Source organism: Penicillium arizonense (genome assembly GCF_001773325.1).
Source record: "Penicillium arizonense strain CBS 141311 chromosome Unknown PENARI_contig006, whole genome shotgun sequence".
Taxonomy (NCBI): domain Eukaryota; kingdom Fungi; phylum Ascomycota; class Eurotiomycetes; order Eurotiales; family Aspergillaceae; genus Penicillium; species Penicillium arizonense.
Window position 1 is genome coordinate 1514408 of NW_019173283.1, and position 17415 is coordinate 1531822.

The 17415-nt window shown below is 48.3% G+C and overlaps 9 protein-coding genes across 9 annotated transcripts; 3 read left to right on the plus strand and 6 right to left on the minus strand.

Moving 5' to 3' along the window:
* Positions 1-32: 32 nt before the first annotated feature.
* PENARI_c006G00705 (uncharacterized protein) lies at positions 33-1262 on the plus strand (the record flags this gene model as incomplete). The annotated part of the gene is made up of 2 exons (XM_022630122.1): positions 33-135; positions 184-1262. The coding sequence occupies 2 exons, from the start codon at positions 33-35 to the stop codon at positions 1260-1262; spliced, it is 1182 nt and encodes a 393-aa protein (XP_022489608.1).
* Positions 1263-1376: 114 nt separating this feature from the next.
* PENARI_c006G06127 (uncharacterized protein) lies at positions 1377-1968 on the minus strand (the record flags this gene model as incomplete). The annotated part of the gene is made up of 3 exons (XM_022630381.1): positions 1377-1586; positions 1660-1783; positions 1847-1968. The coding sequence occupies 3 exons, from the start codon at positions 1966-1968 to the stop codon at positions 1377-1379; spliced, it is 456 nt and encodes a 151-aa protein (XP_022489823.1).
* Positions 1969-2409: 441 nt separating this feature from the next.
* On the minus strand, positions 2410-4123 carry cpdS (uncharacterized protein; the record flags this gene model as incomplete). The annotated part of the gene is made up of 4 exons (XM_022630639.1): positions 2410-3233; positions 3285-3705; positions 3755-3900; positions 3961-4123. 4 exons carry the CDS (start codon positions 4121-4123, stop codon positions 2410-2412), a joined length of 1554 nt encoding a protein of 517 aa, XP_022489567.1.
* A 2104-nt stretch (positions 4124-6227) lies between these two features.
* Positions 6228-7042, minus strand: PENARI_c006G04759 (uncharacterized protein; the record flags this gene model as incomplete). Its single annotated transcript, XM_022630311.1, has 2 exons — positions 6228-6347; positions 6398-7042. The coding sequence occupies 2 exons, from the start codon at positions 7040-7042 to the stop codon at positions 6228-6230; spliced, it is 765 nt and encodes a 254-aa protein (XP_022490017.1).
* A 1597-nt stretch (positions 7043-8639) lies between these two features.
* On the minus strand, positions 8640-9056 carry PENARI_c006G10112 (uncharacterized protein; the record flags this gene model as incomplete). The annotated part of the gene is made up of 3 exons (XM_022630571.1): positions 8640-8854; positions 8909-8965; positions 9020-9056. The coding sequence occupies 3 exons, from the start codon at positions 9054-9056 to the stop codon at positions 8640-8642; spliced, it is 309 nt and encodes a 102-aa protein (XP_022489736.1).
* Positions 9057-10694: 1638 nt separating this feature from the next.
* Positions 10695-11698, plus strand: PENARI_c006G06853 (HVSL domain-containing protein; the record flags this gene model as incomplete). The annotated part of the gene is made up of 3 exons (XM_022630414.1): positions 10695-10938; positions 10995-11220; positions 11284-11698. The coding sequence occupies 3 exons, from the start codon at positions 10695-10697 to the stop codon at positions 11696-11698; spliced, it is 885 nt and encodes a 294-aa protein (XP_022489584.1).
* Positions 11699-11995: 297 nt separating this feature from the next.
* On the plus strand, positions 11996-12560 carry PENARI_c006G01725 (DUF3807 domain-containing protein; the record flags this gene model as incomplete). Its single annotated transcript, XM_022630172.1, has 2 exons — positions 11996-12019; positions 12075-12560. The coding sequence occupies 2 exons, from the start codon at positions 11996-11998 to the stop codon at positions 12558-12560; spliced, it is 510 nt and encodes a 169-aa protein (XP_022489904.1).
* Positions 12561-13446: 886 nt separating this feature from the next.
* On the minus strand, positions 13447-14990 carry PENARI_c006G10452 (PHP domain protein; the record flags this gene model as incomplete). The annotated part of the gene is made up of 2 exons (XM_022630586.1): positions 13447-14599; positions 14683-14990. 2 exons carry the CDS (start codon positions 14988-14990, stop codon positions 13447-13449), a joined length of 1461 nt encoding a protein of 486 aa, XP_022489933.1.
* A 641-nt stretch (positions 14991-15631) lies between these two features.
* On the minus strand, positions 15632-17395 carry PENARI_c006G03578 (neutral amino acid permease; the record flags this gene model as incomplete). Its single annotated transcript, XM_022630258.1, has 8 exons — positions 15632-15715; positions 15771-15914; positions 15974-16171; positions 16226-16581; positions 16634-16965; positions 17025-17097; positions 17151-17164; positions 17223-17395. The coding sequence occupies 8 exons, from the start codon at positions 17393-17395 to the stop codon at positions 15632-15634; spliced, it is 1374 nt and encodes a 457-aa protein (XP_022490039.1).
* Positions 17396-17415: the final 20 nt, after the last annotated feature.

Consider the following 17415-nt stretch of genomic DNA (forward strand, 5'->3'; position numbering starts at 1 on the left):
AAGAAAAAAGCCGGCCAGATAGACTACCACTCATGTCTCGAAAGTCTGCCAACCCGGACTTGGTTCCTCCCCGACTGGAAGAGGATGCCCTGGAACGGAAGCGCGTCCTCAACATCCTAGCCCAAAGAAGATATCGTAAGTGGTACCTTTTAAACAAGTAGGGCCATCACTGAGATACAACAGGCAAAAGAAAAAGGGAGCGGATCCAAGCTCTGGAATCGCGTGGTGCAAATCATACAGAGGCCCCTCAGGCCGTACCGTCGGCTCCAGCCACAGCCCAGCGTGAATCTCAGACGTGTCACGCCCAGATTGTCCCAGTTGATTCCATGAAAGTTGGACTTGGATTCACCTCTTTCATTCAGTCGGCGGATGAAGCAATCCAAGTAAACAATCAGAATCCCGCAACCATCCCAATTTTTCCTCAAACACCCTCGTCCGATCTCACAGCGATGAACCCAATATACTCTAAACCGCTATTGGATGACCTTCCTTTTGAAGATTTAATATACCGATATAAGCCAGCACTAGAATGGGAAAATCAAGAATACCAAGACGCGATGCTGAGCGAACCCAAAAACCTATTCCTAGACAGTCTTCCCAGCAACTTAGACTCCAATTTCGACATATCCACAGAACTGCAAAACTACGACGCGTCCTTCTTCAACTTCCCCGATGATCGCATGCTAGAAGTCCCGTCTTTGACTTTACTCAATGCCGCAATGAAAGTCGCACAGCGACTAAATGTCACCGAGCTCATATGGGACATGACAGCTATCAGTCCATTTTTCCAACAGAATGTTTCTCAATCATCTAGCGCATCGCTGCCATCCTTGGATAGCCTGGGGTCATCACCAGAAAAGTCATCAGCAAGTTCTGCCCAAGTGACAGATCTGCCCGAATTTGAAGAGTTACCATCCCATCTTCAACCAACACCTACGCAACGCCTTGTCCCGCACCATCCAATCCTAGATCTTCTACCCTGGCCTGGCGCGCGGGATAAGTTGATTCAAGTGTTTAATCTTCCTATTGACATGCGTCCAAAAAGCGCACAGGATCAATTAGGTCTCGTGAGGCTGGTATATGACATGGAGGATCCTGGTGGCGAGGGTGTCAATATTCGGGGACAGGATCCGTTTTCACCAGTTGAGTGGGAAATTGGTCAGTTGATGTTTGAGCGATGGTGGTGGGCATTCGAGAGCAGTGTTGTCGAGAGTAGTAATTGTCTTAGGAGGAAAAGAGGAGAGAGAGCTTTGACTTTCTAAGGGTATGTCATTTGACGAATGGATAGCAGACCAAAGCAGTCGTTACGAATAGAACTGGAAACACCCCAAAATGAACTCTTCTTCTGAAATACAAGATGGTAGCTGCTGTCAAGATCACTCGGCAGCATTAAGTGCCTTCCCAGCTTTATACAACGCCCAGATCGGAAGCGAAATGCTCCAGGCCCAAACACCAGTCCGCAGATAACTCGCCGCCTCCGATCGGACACCCATGTAAAGGGCCGTGTATAAGACTCGCGCACCGATGTACTCAACTGCCAAAGTATTCATATCCTTCGCTGGGAGATTCGCCAGGTTTCCTGCAAGCTGCGGGAAGAATGCGCGTTAGGACAAGGCATCCAATATAGGGACTCTAAGCGTGTCACTGAATATAACCTACCATTGCAGCTGCAAACATCGGAAGTCCCTCCATAGCGTTCAAGTGTGCGCCACGAGCTCTGGCGAGTTTGTCCCATACTTGGACTGAGATTTGACCTTTCAGGGTGGAGAGGTTTTCCCGAGGCCTTTGAGTTGATTAGCGGCGTTGTTTCGATATAGGGCTGAATGTATACTTCGGAATGACATACAGGATATTGCTCGATTGGCCCTTTGCATTGGCCATCATCTTCACCAAGTAATACCCGTGTGGAGCAATACCGAGGCCATAGGCGGCGATGATTGATGGGATGGAATAGTTGCTGGTGGACATAGTGGAATACGTCTCAAGGGAAGAATCGGTACAGTGTTTGAATTGAACTGAATTGGTCTTCTTTCTTGTGTGAGATGATTTCTATTATTTTTCATGTCGGTCTAGTGTTCTTTTATGTATACATAGTCGGGGCAGACATAACGTTATTGTCGTTATTGACTCTACTCATTAGATACAGACATGTCGCACACAGAGCGAATATCATTAACATCTGAAAGGGAAATGCCTATAGTGTACATGAGAAAGCCCAATCATATTGCAGCATTCCAGATACGAATACGAGCATAACGTTATGTTGGCCTAAAGCGGGCCGATATGTATGACGTCATCTACATAATAGCCCGTGAGAGTAAGATTTGTACATTTTTGAGAATTTTCCCTCTAAATAACATGCATAGTTCTCTATGATGCTCTCACCAGAGACAGATGAGGAGCAAATATTTACAGTGCAGTAAAAGGTCCCTTCTGCTGAAGGCTATCAATGCGCCCGAGCAAAAACTCAAGATGCCTATAAGCCGCACCAGGGACATACTGTGGGATCTCATGACCAGAGCCGTAGACAGTACTAAAGGTCAGACCGCGCTCAGTATGCGCCGTGCCCAGAATACCAGCACCAGCATCAGCAGTCCAAGGCGTACTCGAATGTCCATTTGCAATGCGATCCAGAGCATCGGTATAGGGCACGAAGAACGGCTCAACGGGAGGCTTTTGGAAGCCCTGTTTTCCATTCCAGGTCATGTTTTGGATAGTAGCTAGTGATCCATTTGCGAAGAGGAGGTAGTCGTACCAGCCGTGGCCGAGGAGGACGTTATTCGTGCGCTCGATGACACTGGGGAGGGGACCTAGTCCGCTGGGGACTGAGCCATCGCCATTGGGGAAGATGTCGCCTCCGCAGACTGCGTAGTTTGTTGGTGGGATGTGGAGGGCTTTTTGGACGGCGGATTCGTTGAAGTAGTTGTTTGGTCCGCCCGCTAGGGATGGGAAGCCCATTTCGTCCCAGAGGAAGGGGCAGAAGTCTGTTAGGTGGTACATGTTGAAGCAGGGGTTGATGTAGGTTGCTGCTTTTACTACTTGATCCCAGACGTCACAGCCGTGCTTGCTCGGGTCTGGCGCGACTGGGAAGTCCTTGGGTGGGGGGAAGGTTAGGGCTTTGTTTAAGAATTTGGTGTAGCCGCATTCATCGTTGCGCTTGTTGATTTCTTTCATGAATGTCTCGTTGAGACCGAAGACGTTGGAGAAGTAGTTCAATGCTGGGACGGCCGGAGCTGAGGGGGAGTTAGCGGTGGTGCGTTTAGTAGGAAGATCGCAATACTCACCATAGATCAGAACATTATCATCGTTGATAGACGGATCATTGATTTGAATGCCCTTTAAATTGAAATGCGTGCTGTCGTTGCGGTCTAACATCCCAGAAGCAATATAGGGAATGTATTGACCGGCATAGCTCTCTCCGGTGATATAAACCTTGTAGCCCTGCATGCTGAAGGTTTCAATGAATCGCTTCCAGAAATCATTGAACTGATTCGCGACATCAATTTCGTCCTGTACCGTAGCTGGGCCAGGGGAGAAGCCAGTGCCGGCAGGTTGGTCAATGTAGACAACATTGGTCAATTTGGTCCACGAGTAAGGATTCCGCACAGGCTCATACACGCCGGATTGCCACAGGAAGGGTCCATTCTCCTGCAGCAGACCGTCAAGAGAACTACACCCGGGGCCTCCATTCAGCCAAATGGTAATCTAAAAGAAAATGAGAACCAGCTCAGTGAAGTATCGGATGCCGACGTACCTCCTTCTCCGCAGCCGGGTTGGTAGATGGGAAGAACCAGAAGAACAAGCTGGAGTTTCCATGAGGTGTGTTGGATAGCAGACCGGAGTAACTTTCGCCGATATCGAAAGGCACTTGAGGAAAGTGTGTGCCATTGACGAGGAACTCTACTCAACGTCAGTCTCTTCTGTTCATGTTGCATCCATTGACAGATTGTCCCGACTCACTCTCTGTCTTTTTGTTCAGATATTGAGGCTCAGTCTGACTAGAGGTCACTTCTCTCTTGCGAATTGTCCTAGCTGACTGTTTCAAAGATGCAGCCTTGCGGTGTGGACTCTGCAAAGCAGCGACCGCAGCCACTAATAGTGTAAAGGGGGCCAAAACCAACATCGTGAGAGATTCCTGTTCAACTCCAAGCCGACACCCTAATTCGCGAGGCTATTCCATCTATTTAACGAGTCCATGTTGTTTTCTTTTGACCATGTACGATGCAGATCAATTTCTTGCCGGAGATTATCGCGCCACCAAGCTTTGCCGATGAAGCTAGAGTGCTCCACATCGTCTGGCGGTGATATCCGCCGTGAAGCAGTCATTCGTCGGTGCCAAGCGGGGTAACACGGTGGCCTAGAGTGATTGCAACGTTGCCAGTTATAACTAGGAAGGTGACATGCTAATTAATGGCGTCATGCCCGAAATTGAGGGTCTTGTCAATGGAGAAATCTATAACTCCGACGGAGTCCAGGTTCGTGTGCATATTGTGCCTCGGTTAGATAGCTGTTCTTCGCTAACGGGTCTTATCCGGGGGGTCCGTTGGATGCGAGGAAACGAAGCAAGGGAAGCCGACTCTTGGTTCATCGCTGCTTTAGTGAAAGTAGGACCCTTTTATTCCACAGTGAACTCCAATTCGCGCGACATGGCGGGAACTACCCGTTGATATGCGGGTTGCCGACATGCTAAGCATTTGACCAAAAAAGCGCCAACCACGGACATTTTAGACCAGTAATATGACATCCTTGAGTTGGCATGATCTTAGCCAATGGAGTCTTGATTCCTTCGGCTTAATATGGCATGATCTCTGCAGGGCGGCCCAAGCCGGAAACTGGGAAGGTCGACATGTAAATTAGAATCTAGCAAGACTTAGTACACTCTAAATTGCGTTATAAATATACCCGGCAACATAATTTTTGTCCTTTCCATAAAGAAACGCATCCTCTCAAGTTTTCTCTTTGATGCGCACTCCAACACAGCGCTGCTGTCCCAGGAAGGCGAAACCTTCTTATCGCCAGACTGAGCGCAGATTCGACCTGAATATTTCCACCATCGAGATGTAAGATCAGATACTGGTGCGTTGTATACCAAAAGCCATGAATAGCCGATCCAGCGGTAGGATATCACTCCCACTTCCTCATTCCCCGTATTCCGCGAGAGGGTGAGATAATCAATACGAGTTCTCCTGCCCAGCAGCAAAACACTTCCCCGCTAACACGACGTGGGTATCCAAGCCGAGAGTATGTTGCTTGTGGGTAGTCAGACGACCAAAGCCACCTGCAGGGAACACTGTTGGTAGGCAGTTTTCGATTTCGGATATCGGATCCGACGTTCTGTATCTCGAATTCGGGCTTTAGACCGACGAAAGTACTGTGGTTCTTAGCTTCTTGCGGGGTTTAGATATCTTTCACATGAAGAGGGGGTGCAACCATCTGGGAAGCTCGAAGCGAAAATCAAATCCAAATCCAAGAGTAAAGGCAAAGCAAAGCCAAGTTCCTGATCGTGGGGTAATACGCACACGAGAACCGGCACTCCGCGTTTCTTATCGGTCGCGTTGCAAGTACATGTAGACATGGATAGATTCATGGCACGTGGAAGACGGGGTTGTCAGATATAGTGGGGGTGGCTGATATCTGGCGTTAGCATCACCGGGAAAAAGAAGGTGGGACGTAACAGGAGATCATAAAGGGTCCAAGGGGTCCAGAGTTTGGTTTGGCTGTGCGAGTCGGAGATGTCTCATGAAGCCTGGGAAACTGGGGAGACGCGAGGGATACACAGAATGGAGAGGATCGGCGTTGTGTAACGCGTGGCATTCTTGATCGGCGCTGGGAGCTTTGGCATTCGCATGTGCAAATTATCAGGTGAGAATCTCATGAAAGGGCCAAGATGCTTGGCTGACCGCTGGGCATGTCGATGATCAGGTGGAAACATACGAGGGTCATATATTCCACAAAGTAAACACAGTAGTGATATATTGACAAAGACCTATATTAAACACCTAAAAGCACCTAGAGGGAAACAAAACAGCCTCTGGTATCATAAAATCACAATAACCAAAATCCAATGAGCATATACCAATGGGGGAAAAACCACCCAGAAACCAACACCAAACCCCGAATTCCAAGTGTATCCAGGTATCCCATTAACCAAGCATCATAAAATTGCATAAGAATCATAAAGGAGCATGTCGTGAGGTCGTCAAGTAAAGAGTCGGAAGACGAAAGCTCTAGGCAGTGCTGCGGCGCTTCTTCAAGCGCAGACTGATCCTCTTCTTAAGCGAGGAGAACGGGTTTGACAGTGGACGGTTGTAGAACGGGTCATTCTTGAAATCTTCGTCCGTGAATTTCTGTAACAGAATTAGGAAGTGTCATTTGAGAAAGGGACAGAAAAACATACCGTTCCTGGCAGGCGCATAAAGTTGCCAGAGAAATCGTTCATCATGTTGGAGCCCTCTTCGTAAGTATACTCCTGACCACTCCGGTCCGTAGTTCCGGGAGGGTAAAAAGCAACCCCATCCAATGGACGGTGGCTGTTCAAGGCATCCGCAATCTTGTGATGCGGTGTAGCCCGGAGGGCCTCGGCGTTGGATTCCTTAACAGCTTCAAGTGGGCTGTATTGACTGACACGGTTCCGTTCGGGACGGGCAGCATCGTAAGGTCCCTCGTGGTGATAAGAGAACATGGAAACATCGTCTAGTTTATCGATGATATCGGGTTGCACAAGCTGCGAGTGCCGCGAAGGCTTGTGGGTGTTGTGAGTAGTGCGGCGGCGTCGAGGCACAGATGGGTCCTGGCTGCGTCTCGGCTCTACCGGATAATGTTCGGGTGTGCCGGAATACCAGATCGATGGGGCAGAGTTTACTGACTCCGAGCGCGACCGTCGGGAGTACGCGGATGGAGCGGGAGACATGTAGCGGGCGTATGGATTGTTGCTGCCCATGCTTGAACTCATGCTTGGGCTCCGATCCAATGTGGCATCATATTGGTTCAAAGGGTGATGAGGATGGTGGCGCGAAGCCATGGACATACAGTCAACAGCCATTTGTGAGGTTCCAGAGGATTTGGGAAAGAAGAAAGGTCCAAGGCGAAGTAGGCGAAGTGTGAATGTATGCAGATCACACGATACAAGTATAAGTCACAAGTGTAGAACAAGTGGGGCTGAGCAGTGAGCTCGTACAGCGGCTGAGAATGATCTGGGTAGAATGAAGAGATGTATAGAAAATCGAGAAATGCAGAAGTAGAAGTAAAGAAGGGACATAGGAAGCTACGACTGTGACGTGACGTCTTGCGCAGCCATGGAGCCCATCAGACTTTATCCGAGTTTAGTTCGCGCGCTAGAATTTTCATCGGTCCTTGACTTTACCAATTATCGCTTAGTACCACCCGTCGACATGGATGTTAGCCCCAGATTTCCGTGGGTCCGCTTATTGAGGCTTAGTGCTGGACCCTGTCGAGTCTTCCTCTCTCTGGTTTGAGTGATATCATCCCGGTAAGCCCGTATGGACTCAGGCACTTACGCCACTATTCCAATAGTCCGATATTTTGTGCCCTGGGAATAATGGAAGGTAATATTTTTTAACTATAGTGACTTTACTTTCCATCTAGCTCAAGACATCCCATAATTCACCATACATAAAGACTAAAAGTCATGCAAGGTTGACGTTGCATCCACATCCGAGACTTCCACGTATTGATCGACTCCTATGACGATATCCCCTCCGTCCATTCATCCACTCCCTCCACTACATCCAATCTGCTGTCTTGTTTCGAAATGATCTGCTCATCGTAATTCCACATGAAATATCGAGGTCTCCTCACCAGTTTGGCCAAAACCTCAGTGTTCGCTTCCGGGGCTCCCGACCGATGACTCGCTCATTAGGATTTAAGCTTATTGCTAGGGACCCGGCCCCTTTATAGGGTCAAAGTAACACCCCTGGCGTGGTCTAGACCAGGGGTGGTCTAGATCCGGGATTAGATTGTCTCCCCTTGCTTGTCTGAGTCAACCATGCCAATAATGGACTGCTTTTTATTGGATAATTCCCCGTGTAAGTTGTATTCTCACCGCTTGTTCCTTGCTCATAGTACTATTTTTATCACTACATTCTGTTTTGATGGACTAACATTGATTGGAAGGGTCTCGAGTACGGACCTACGGTACAGATGAAATGCATTTGTGTTCTTGCAATAACGATGTCTTCCACCTATCAAATCCTCCATTGGATGATACCGCCAGTAGTTACCCGCAGCTGGGCAGAATACTACATAGAATATTCCTAGGATGACGCATTGGGTCTATGGTTCCACCTACCCATCTAACTTACATTTCCTTTATAACATTGATCATATTCTGCATAAATTCTAGCCAGGAAATATTAAGTTCCCCAAAGCATTTGATTTGGTACGTTTAAGGTCACTGTGTCGAGCCTTTCGAACAATGTATCTCTATGGACTCGTGCTTTATAGGAAGTGTCAGACTGAGCAACGATGTAATTCCTAACGAAAGTGGCCGCTTAATTGAGGCAGACTAAGCAATCAATCCACTCTTGATCTCAACTATAGTATTTGCCAGCATATCCCTAGCCCTCAGTCCTAACGCGTTGGATTCTTTTTCTCGAGGATTCGATATTTCAATAGCACCTTTACCATCCCCCTCCACGACCACCCCAGCCGCCCCTTCGACCACCCCATCCACCACCGCCATGCCCACCACCGCCATATCCTCCGCCGTAACCACCACCACCGCGTCCTCCACCGTAGCCGCCAGGGCCGCCGTGGTCTGAAGAATCTGCGGCATTTGTAGCAGCCACATCACGGGCGACGATGTCTTCCGCTTTTCTTTCGAGATTGTCCCAGTCTTTCGTTCATTCAGAAGTTGCCGTATCAATGTTTGTGTGCTATGATCACTTACCTTGTGGATTACGGCCGACGAGGATGTTTCTTTCGCCTGCGAAGCCACCTTCATCGTCTTTCGCTCATTTAGAAATTGCTGCAACAATGTTTGCGTACTATGATCGCTTACCCTTTGGAACAGGACTCGCCAGGGCGAGAAGCGTCATGCTGAGGAACAATATAAGACCGCTTGACTTCATTTTGTTGGGATGGTGTTTGCCTATAACTGTTATCAAAATTCATAGTTAGGGAGCATTCGCCATGGGTCTTACCAAGATAGACTGTGGTATCTGGTAAATGGATTGTAGATTCTCGAGAATGGATATCTAAAATAGCAGGAATATGTCTGTCGTTATATATGTGAAATATTCACTCGGTCGAGCGGCAGAGTCAGGATCTAGTGAACTAACTTTTCATCAGGGATATCAGGATTTGATTCCATTTCATCCGATTGTTGGATATCGTGGTTAACCTCCGGTCAGTATGACATTGTCCGACCATCGATCGTAGAATCGTATTAGGGCTGGTTATACTATCTACGATAAAGCTGTGAGTGCATACATGCCGTGTTTTCAAATTGGTCCACATCTGACTTGATGTGCTTGTCATCTTTCACTCTTGAATCAATGTGTTGAAGGAATACCCACAGCCATAAAAGGTATGAGAAGGGAAGACGGCGAGTAGTTGATGGAAGGGATAGGCGAAGAAGATTAGCAAGGAAAACCTGGTAACTGGAAATGTCACACCCTCCAAAGGTTTTGCTGTACTGAATATAATTATCTTCCGTCTGGGGGCAGTCAGGAATCCACAAGAGGAGACATTGGGTTACTCGTCCATTCGTTCGGGCTCATGTCAGTTCTATATAGCATTCCTTCTAAACCAACAAATACATAAAGAGGCTTAGAGACGAGAGTTGGATCTACCAACCTTGTTGAGCCGAAACGATGGACAAAAGTCCCAGGAACCTATAGCGTTGAGAATGAGCATTGCATTTTGGAACTTGCAGTTCTTCAACGTGACCAATGTTCGTCGATATGAAGATGCACGATTCATTGGACGTTGTACAGATCTGTAGCTAGCCATACTTGGGACCTTGCTTTCCCCACAATCCTAGTTACTCGGCGGATATTTGATTAGTGCTGGCCGGTAAGAGATAATGTTCTACTGCCTTATGCGAGTTATCAATATGGAGGTTGAAAGCGGGGATAAAGCAAAGGTGTTGACCAGACAAGTCCGCGATGCATATCAAACGTCTATAGTTGCTCGTAATTTTTGAGATTTCATCGGCGGAATAGCTTAAAGATAAAACATCAGAGATTTAGGAGACTCAATATGTCTTCTTCTACCTCTGTGCGCATTTTACTACGTAGGCAAAATCGGTCTGAGTCTGAGTACACTACCGGGCTGAGCTTGCACAAAGCCAACGTCATCCCAGGAACAGGGGCCTTAAGCTGTGTACGTATCGTTCAGATCATGTCTACGTACAATTATTCTATGAAATGACAGAGGCGGTTTCAATAGAATTCATATCATCTGGGCAGCCCAATCCTTGCGGCGAACGCTTCTAGGCTCTGTCTCCCAGTCCATAGAGGTGCTGTCGCACAGAACAGTCGGAGAGAGGAGACAAGACTACAATGACTACGGATGGCAAAGGATATATTACTTTTATTGAAAATAAAAATATACTATATTGCAGAGACAAAAATCCATGTTGAGTCTTAATAAAATTGACGGTCATAGGGTGCCCACTTCAAAGTTCTCCGCACAAAACAGACCACACAAAACACCTCAACACATACAGCCAGATGTCACTGGTACAATATTCCGATTCAGAGTCAGAGTCAGAGTCCAGAGAATTGCCCCCATGCAAGAAATCTCGTCATGACCCGAAACCAGGATCATCGCTGCCGCCCCTGCCTGCAGCGTTCCACGACCTCTATGCTTCCAGCACACGCGTAAGTGTGCAAGATGACCCCAGTCTTCATGGCGGTCGAAAACGCGCGATTCCGCATGTAGAAGGCAACTGGCCGACACATCTGTACCTCGAATGTGCGTTACAGTCCCTCGCCATGTTTCACTTAGTGTCAGCAGCTAATTCTTGGTAGGGTATCCTGCAAAAGAGGATCTGTCGCTCCTTACAGAACTCATCCTCCATGCTGAGACGTCACTGGATCAGAACGCGCCCAGCGTTCATAGTTTGTTGCATAGTGATCTCGGTGCTCAGCTGCCGCTTCACATTAGCCTGTCTCGGCCGGTGGTCCTTCGCACTGAGCAACGTGCACCGTTTACTGAGTTGCTACAGAAAGCTATCCATGTCTCGCATATCTCACCGTATGTTCTGGACTTCAAGCAAACCCCGAATCCCCTTAATTGTCATTTGCTAATACTGCCTAGATTTGAAATACTACCCGATACTCTGGACTGGGCATCTAACTACGACGAAACACGGTGGTTTCTTGTCCTGCGTGTCCAGAAACCAGCACACGATGGTCTGAATGGCCTGCTAAATCTATCAAATACCGCCCTTGCTCGCTTCGACCAACCGCCTCTCTACGCGGCCTCCTCGCATAAGCATAGTCAAAACCGTGCCTTGTCGCGTGGAGACAAAGGTTCTACACTATTAGAGGACTATTCAAACTGTTTCCATATCTCACTTGCTTGGAGTTTGTCAAGGCCTACCGCGAAAGACCGCGAGCGGGTCGCCGCTATAGACTTGCGAGCGTTGCGAGAAAGAAGGATCACGTTTGATAGTGTCAAGGCTAAGATAGGAAATAACGTAGTTAGTATTCCATTAGAAAAGGAGTTCTAAGCTGTGCATCGAAACTTCGGGTATTCCTCGTGCATCAATAGCGGCGTTTTGAACAAGACAACACAAAATATGACTTCAAAGAGTTATCAGCACAAGATACTCCATATTTCAGATCATGCAAATAGTTAATGACCAGATCAAACAAAGGATATCAGTAAATTATTGACTGGGGGTTGGAAGTCACATCTCGCGAATTCGACCTACTGTACACAGGCGAACCGTAAGTTGCGGACTGTATTACCGTAAGCATCCCCACGCGACCGCGTCTTTCATCTTTCGCGTCGACACCAGAGCATCATGCAGGTCCCAAATGTAACTCTGGTGAGTTTCCCAAGATTTCAATAATCTCACGTTCTACTCACATGTTTTCTACTAGGATGATCTCCAAGCCTTCCACTCCAAGCACTTCCCAGGCCAGCCACAGCCCACCCTCCCACAACAAAATGACCAGCTCCCAGAGGACGAGTTCGCAGACGAAGACCTCGGATACTATCCCGACGGAGTAAAGCGCACGCTCACCGATGAGCAAATCCGCATCTTCAGACACAGCGAGATCCATGCGCTGCTGCGACAGAGGCAGCTGCAGGCAGACGATGCAGAGTACGAGGCTCGCATGACATCCTCGGAAGATAAGCCACCTGCGGCGAAGAAACCAACCCAAGATACAAAGTCTGCTCCTCGGGGCGGTGATACCCACGCGCAGTCACGGGGACAAGGGAGTTCTAAAAAACACGTCGCTGAGGACATGGCCTCTGAACCTCTGGATTACGGCGAGGAGAGCTCTGACCGACTTCCTGCGAAGAAGCCAGCGGATTCGCGTGTGCCATATCATGGCCGCAGAATCATTTCTTACGATGACTGAATGGTTCCAATGTTACAACGATGCCTGAAAATCACCCCGAGTCCACAGGATGAGGCTGTCCAAATCTTCGAGCTAATGCACAAACACCCACCCGCTACCCTTGAAAGGACAGAAAACCGGCGGTGAGTCCCATCTATTTCAACACAGCACCTTCCTCCCCCTCTTTTATCATGATGAAATCCATCGTATAGTCATCCTTAGCCAGAAAGCCATGCCATCTGCGGATGTGTGAGGCATTGACGACTTTAATCTTCTCTCTGAAAAGCTTCATAAACCTTGTGAATGATATGCACGCTGTTTAGCTAAGATACTGACTGTCTGCTTATCAGGTTTCCCTCCACATCCATTTACACAGCTCTTCAATACCACACTGGGATCCCTGCACCAAGGTTGAACTCTGTCTCAAGGTTCTATCCACCTACACTTATCAGGTTTTCTATAGGGCCGATTGCTCACATGGAATAAGTGAATACAGTTGTTAGAGCCAATAACACCAGTGGAGGAAATTGCACCAGTGTCATCTCAAGGCCAACACATGAATCCGAAGGCCCCAACTCCCATGTTCAACGGGAATGAATGCCAATTCGACATCGATCATTGATCAAAGCAGGCAGATCATGAGAACCGGTCGTCCAAGGCAAAAGTCAAACAGAGCTGATCTACAATCAAAATGCATTCTTGTTACAATTTTGATATGTCAGACAAACCTCGGCTTACCCGATTGACGACGATTATGATTGAATGAAACATGATTCTCCTATCAGAGCTATTGAATGAAACATTGATTCTGCTATCAGAGCTTTCTAAGGTTAACCTGGGCCCACTGTCTTCCCACAAGCTGACTGTCTTGTCTATTGCCGCTCTTTTCGTCCTCCTTTTTGATCTCTCATAAGAACCACACAGGGTTGGTTAGAGCCAACACCTCATCACTAGTCGAGTTCCTCACCTCCGCCCTGATGAACTTAGCCCCTGAAGGAACTGCGTGCTGAATCTCCTTGTGATCCACGATTGACGCATTGTAAATGTATCCTTGATCGGAGATCAGACACATACGCTGCCCAGCTAACCCTTCAGCAGAAAAACGAGCATCCTTCATCTTAGCGCTCAGCCTATCCCCAATCTGAGCCGGAGCCACCAAGGACTTCGGAACCACCTCAAAAGCAATATCCATACCAGGCCCCTGTACCAAATAAACCCTCCCAGCCTTAACACCCTCAACAATAGCCGCCTGACTCCGTCCTCGCCCCTTGACAACAGAAGTGGGCAACCCATTAACAGACGGCGGCGCATGAGAATCACTACCACCAATAGCAGTAATCCTCTTCCCTTCAACAAGCATCTTCTGCCACAGCTGCACAGCCTGCTCATCTGTCGAATCCCAAGGCCCATTCCAAACCTCCACAGCATCATTACTCTCCCACCCAAGACTCCAATTGCAAGCGGGACACTCCGCGAACGGATGGTTGACAGACACGAATCCACCAGCACGACGGACCTGCTCAGCTGCTTCGGCGAATCCAGGCTTATCGCCCGGTTTATATCGCCAGTCGATGACTTGCTCCCTGTCTAAACCGACAGCTTGCCAATGTCCGTACCGAGTCGTGACCTCGATCGCACGACCGACTAGTAGATCCGGTGCATATGCAGCCTGGGCTGAGCCAGCGATTTGGTTGCTTGTGTCTGTGTTGTGGTCGCTTAGGAAGACGAAGGACAGGTCCCGAGATTGGCCGATTGCAACTTGCTCTTCGGGTGTATATTTACCATCTGAGTAGATGGTGTGCATGTGGAAGTCGCCCCGTTGCCAGGTAAACTCCTCTGCTTCGGTACAACCGTTGCAAATCGGGTCCATGTTCGTGGGGGCGTATGTCGGTGTGAATGTTGCGTTGACTGGGTCAAATCCCATTGCGATTTCGAGTGTCCAGTCAATACCCTTTGCGGTAGACTCGTAGGGACCCAAAACTACATTCCAAGTTCCTGGACTAATAGGACCCGGGTTGTAGCCGGGTGTTGCCCATGCAGGCGTGATCGTGAAGTTGTTTCTTGGGGGAATCATGGATGTCAGCTCACTGACTTCTCTGCTGATACACTCAAACAATAAGACTTGGATCATGATAGCACTCACCGTTTTCCACCTGACCATCCCCTCGTCCCGAATTGACCAAATGAGTTGGGAACCTCGACGCCTCGTTGATCGAATAGACCTAGATCGAGCGAACTGCCATTTCCCTTCAGCGCGTAGTCTTGCACCACGCTGATGGAGGTAACTCCCTCTTCCACTTCGAATGAGACATATACGAAGGAGTACACTTCAGACTGGTCAATGTGCCCAGAAAGACTCAATTGAACAGGTTTGCGTGTGTTCGTCGCCGTTGCCGAAGTAAAGAGACATAGGAGCGAGAACCGCAGGGCATTTTTGGTGCTAAGCCCCATTTTCGTGGCGGTAAATAACCTGAACAGGTAGAATGTCTGAATTCATGGGATTTATGGCATCTTAGCTCTCTACTTTATACATCGCCGGGATTGTGGCTCGCATACTATCCCGTCTGGCGGGATATGAGTGCGGCTTGACCCGACAAGTTTGCTACCACGTGGGGCGGTGATTCGTACAACAGGCGCGTCAAGTTTGTCAAAGAGCGCGGGAAAAGGGTCTTCGGGAAAATTGTCGCGGATTTCAAGGTGCGAGTTGGAGATATTTGCATGGACCCTTGTTAAGTGCCCTGCCCCGCTTGATTGGCTGTTGATGGTGCATGCCGCAGAAGACAAAACGGTCCAGTTAAATAAAGATTGAAGGATGCAATGGTTCGATATTCACTGATAGCCAATGCATATATGTTTGTACAAGTCTATATAAAGTCATCTGCGCGGCAGTATGATATGCAAAATAGCAGTAGTAGGTATACAAGGCCGATAAGCCATAGGTTAGCTAACGACAGCTCCCAACTAGCGCCGTATCCACCACAAAAAGATGAATGTAAATGCCCCAAGATGCAAGATTGTAACGCCGTGAACACCCCATCTATAACCCATTTGATGCAAGCCAAGCAAAATTAGCGGTAATCGTTTATGTCGAGTTAAGCATTATTAGCGCAGGAGAAGCTTGCGCTGCTGGGGTTGTCGTGGATTGCTTTGCCGGAGACGTAGAGGCCGAGACCACACTATATGCATGTTAGTAATGAAACAATAACAGATCAATGTAAAGATGTGACATACAATAGCTGCACCGACCGCAATGACGAAGACATTCAGTGCTGTGAGAGCGATCTTTCGTGGCGAGGAGAACCAGAGGCCCTTGTTCATGAATAGCCAGAAAATCCCACTCAGGCCGTAGGTGAACCAACTGGCGAAGAGGGCAGTCTGGAGTAGGAAGTTAGATATTTGAGCAATATCGACATCGAGAATGGGGTATATCATACGATCAGACTGAGTAGGCTGCTGAAAACTGGGATGGCACTAGAGATAATCCAGGCCAAAATCCACAGCGAAAGAGAAATACCAACCCAAGAGCCAACGGCGACGACATCGCGCTTGTGCATACGGTCCGTACCACGGAAGATGCGTGTGTATACGTACTTGAATGCGACGTGGCCGTTGATAACACCAGCGATGACGATCTAAAGACAAAATTAGCATCCAATCCATAGATATTAGTGTAGTGGTGATCCTACAGTAGGCAAGGCAATGCCATACGCAACCTTAGCGACGACAGGTGCGGCAGATCCCAGAGCAGGCGAGGTAACGTCAGCACCGGCATAGCGGTAGATGACCACAGCGGCCATGATGTAGAGTGCCATGTCGATACCCTGCAGCAGACACAGGGACTTGGTGAAGTCGCGCGGGTTCTTCAGTTCGGCCATCAGGCCGAAGAAAGCTGCGTGACCGCAGAAAGCAAAGACAATGTTACAGACAGCCGAGAAGCCGAGGTAGAGGTTTGTTTCGACGGCAACCTCGATGCGGCCGCCGGGTTTCTCGATTCCGACGCCGATCATGACAATCAGAACTGCGGTCATGATACTTCCGAATGCTGGAGGTTGTTAGTTTATACTTTAAATACGGGAGGGACAGGATATACATACAAACTAGGGAGAGCCATGACATCTTCACCAGGGTTCGGGGCAGAGAGCAGATGAATGATACAATCATGCCCACGATGCCGAAGACGATTGAGCAGGTGCCGTGGTTAGTGATGGTGTTCATAGCCACCGTAAAGGTCAACAGATGGCTGGCCATGACGAAGACTAGGAAGATGGTTTGCGCGACACCCAGAATTTCACGACCCCATTTCCCTGCCAGGACTTCGCCTGCATCGGCCATTGTCGAGATGTGAGGATATTTCCATTTCATTTGTCCGATCACGTATCCGGTATACGTGGCCAACGAGCCGAGGAAGACAAGAATAATAATCGCACTGTTAATGATGTTAGCTTCCATTATTTTCGTCCGACCTTGAAGAGAGGACAAGCATACGGAACAAATCCAAGGCCTGCGACAGCAGCAGGCAGCGATAGAACACCCAGGGAGACGGTTTCGGCGACCATAACTGGTAAATGTTAGACTCGGATTCAACTCGGGAAATGATGTATCGTCACATACGCAGACCGCATTGCCTAGATAAATCAAATTTAGTCACAGAGCTATCACAAAATCGAAGCTATGCAGACATACCACCACTTTAGAACCTTGTACTTCACCTCAGCAAACTCCTCATCACCAAAAGCATCTTGCTTGTACTGCGGTACATTATCAGGCTTTTGGAGATCCGCATCCAAATCAGCCTGATTGAGATCCAAGCTCTTCTCCCTCGAGCCAATCTCCAAATCAGCAGCAGATGAGCTCATAGTGAAGCCAATATCGAAAG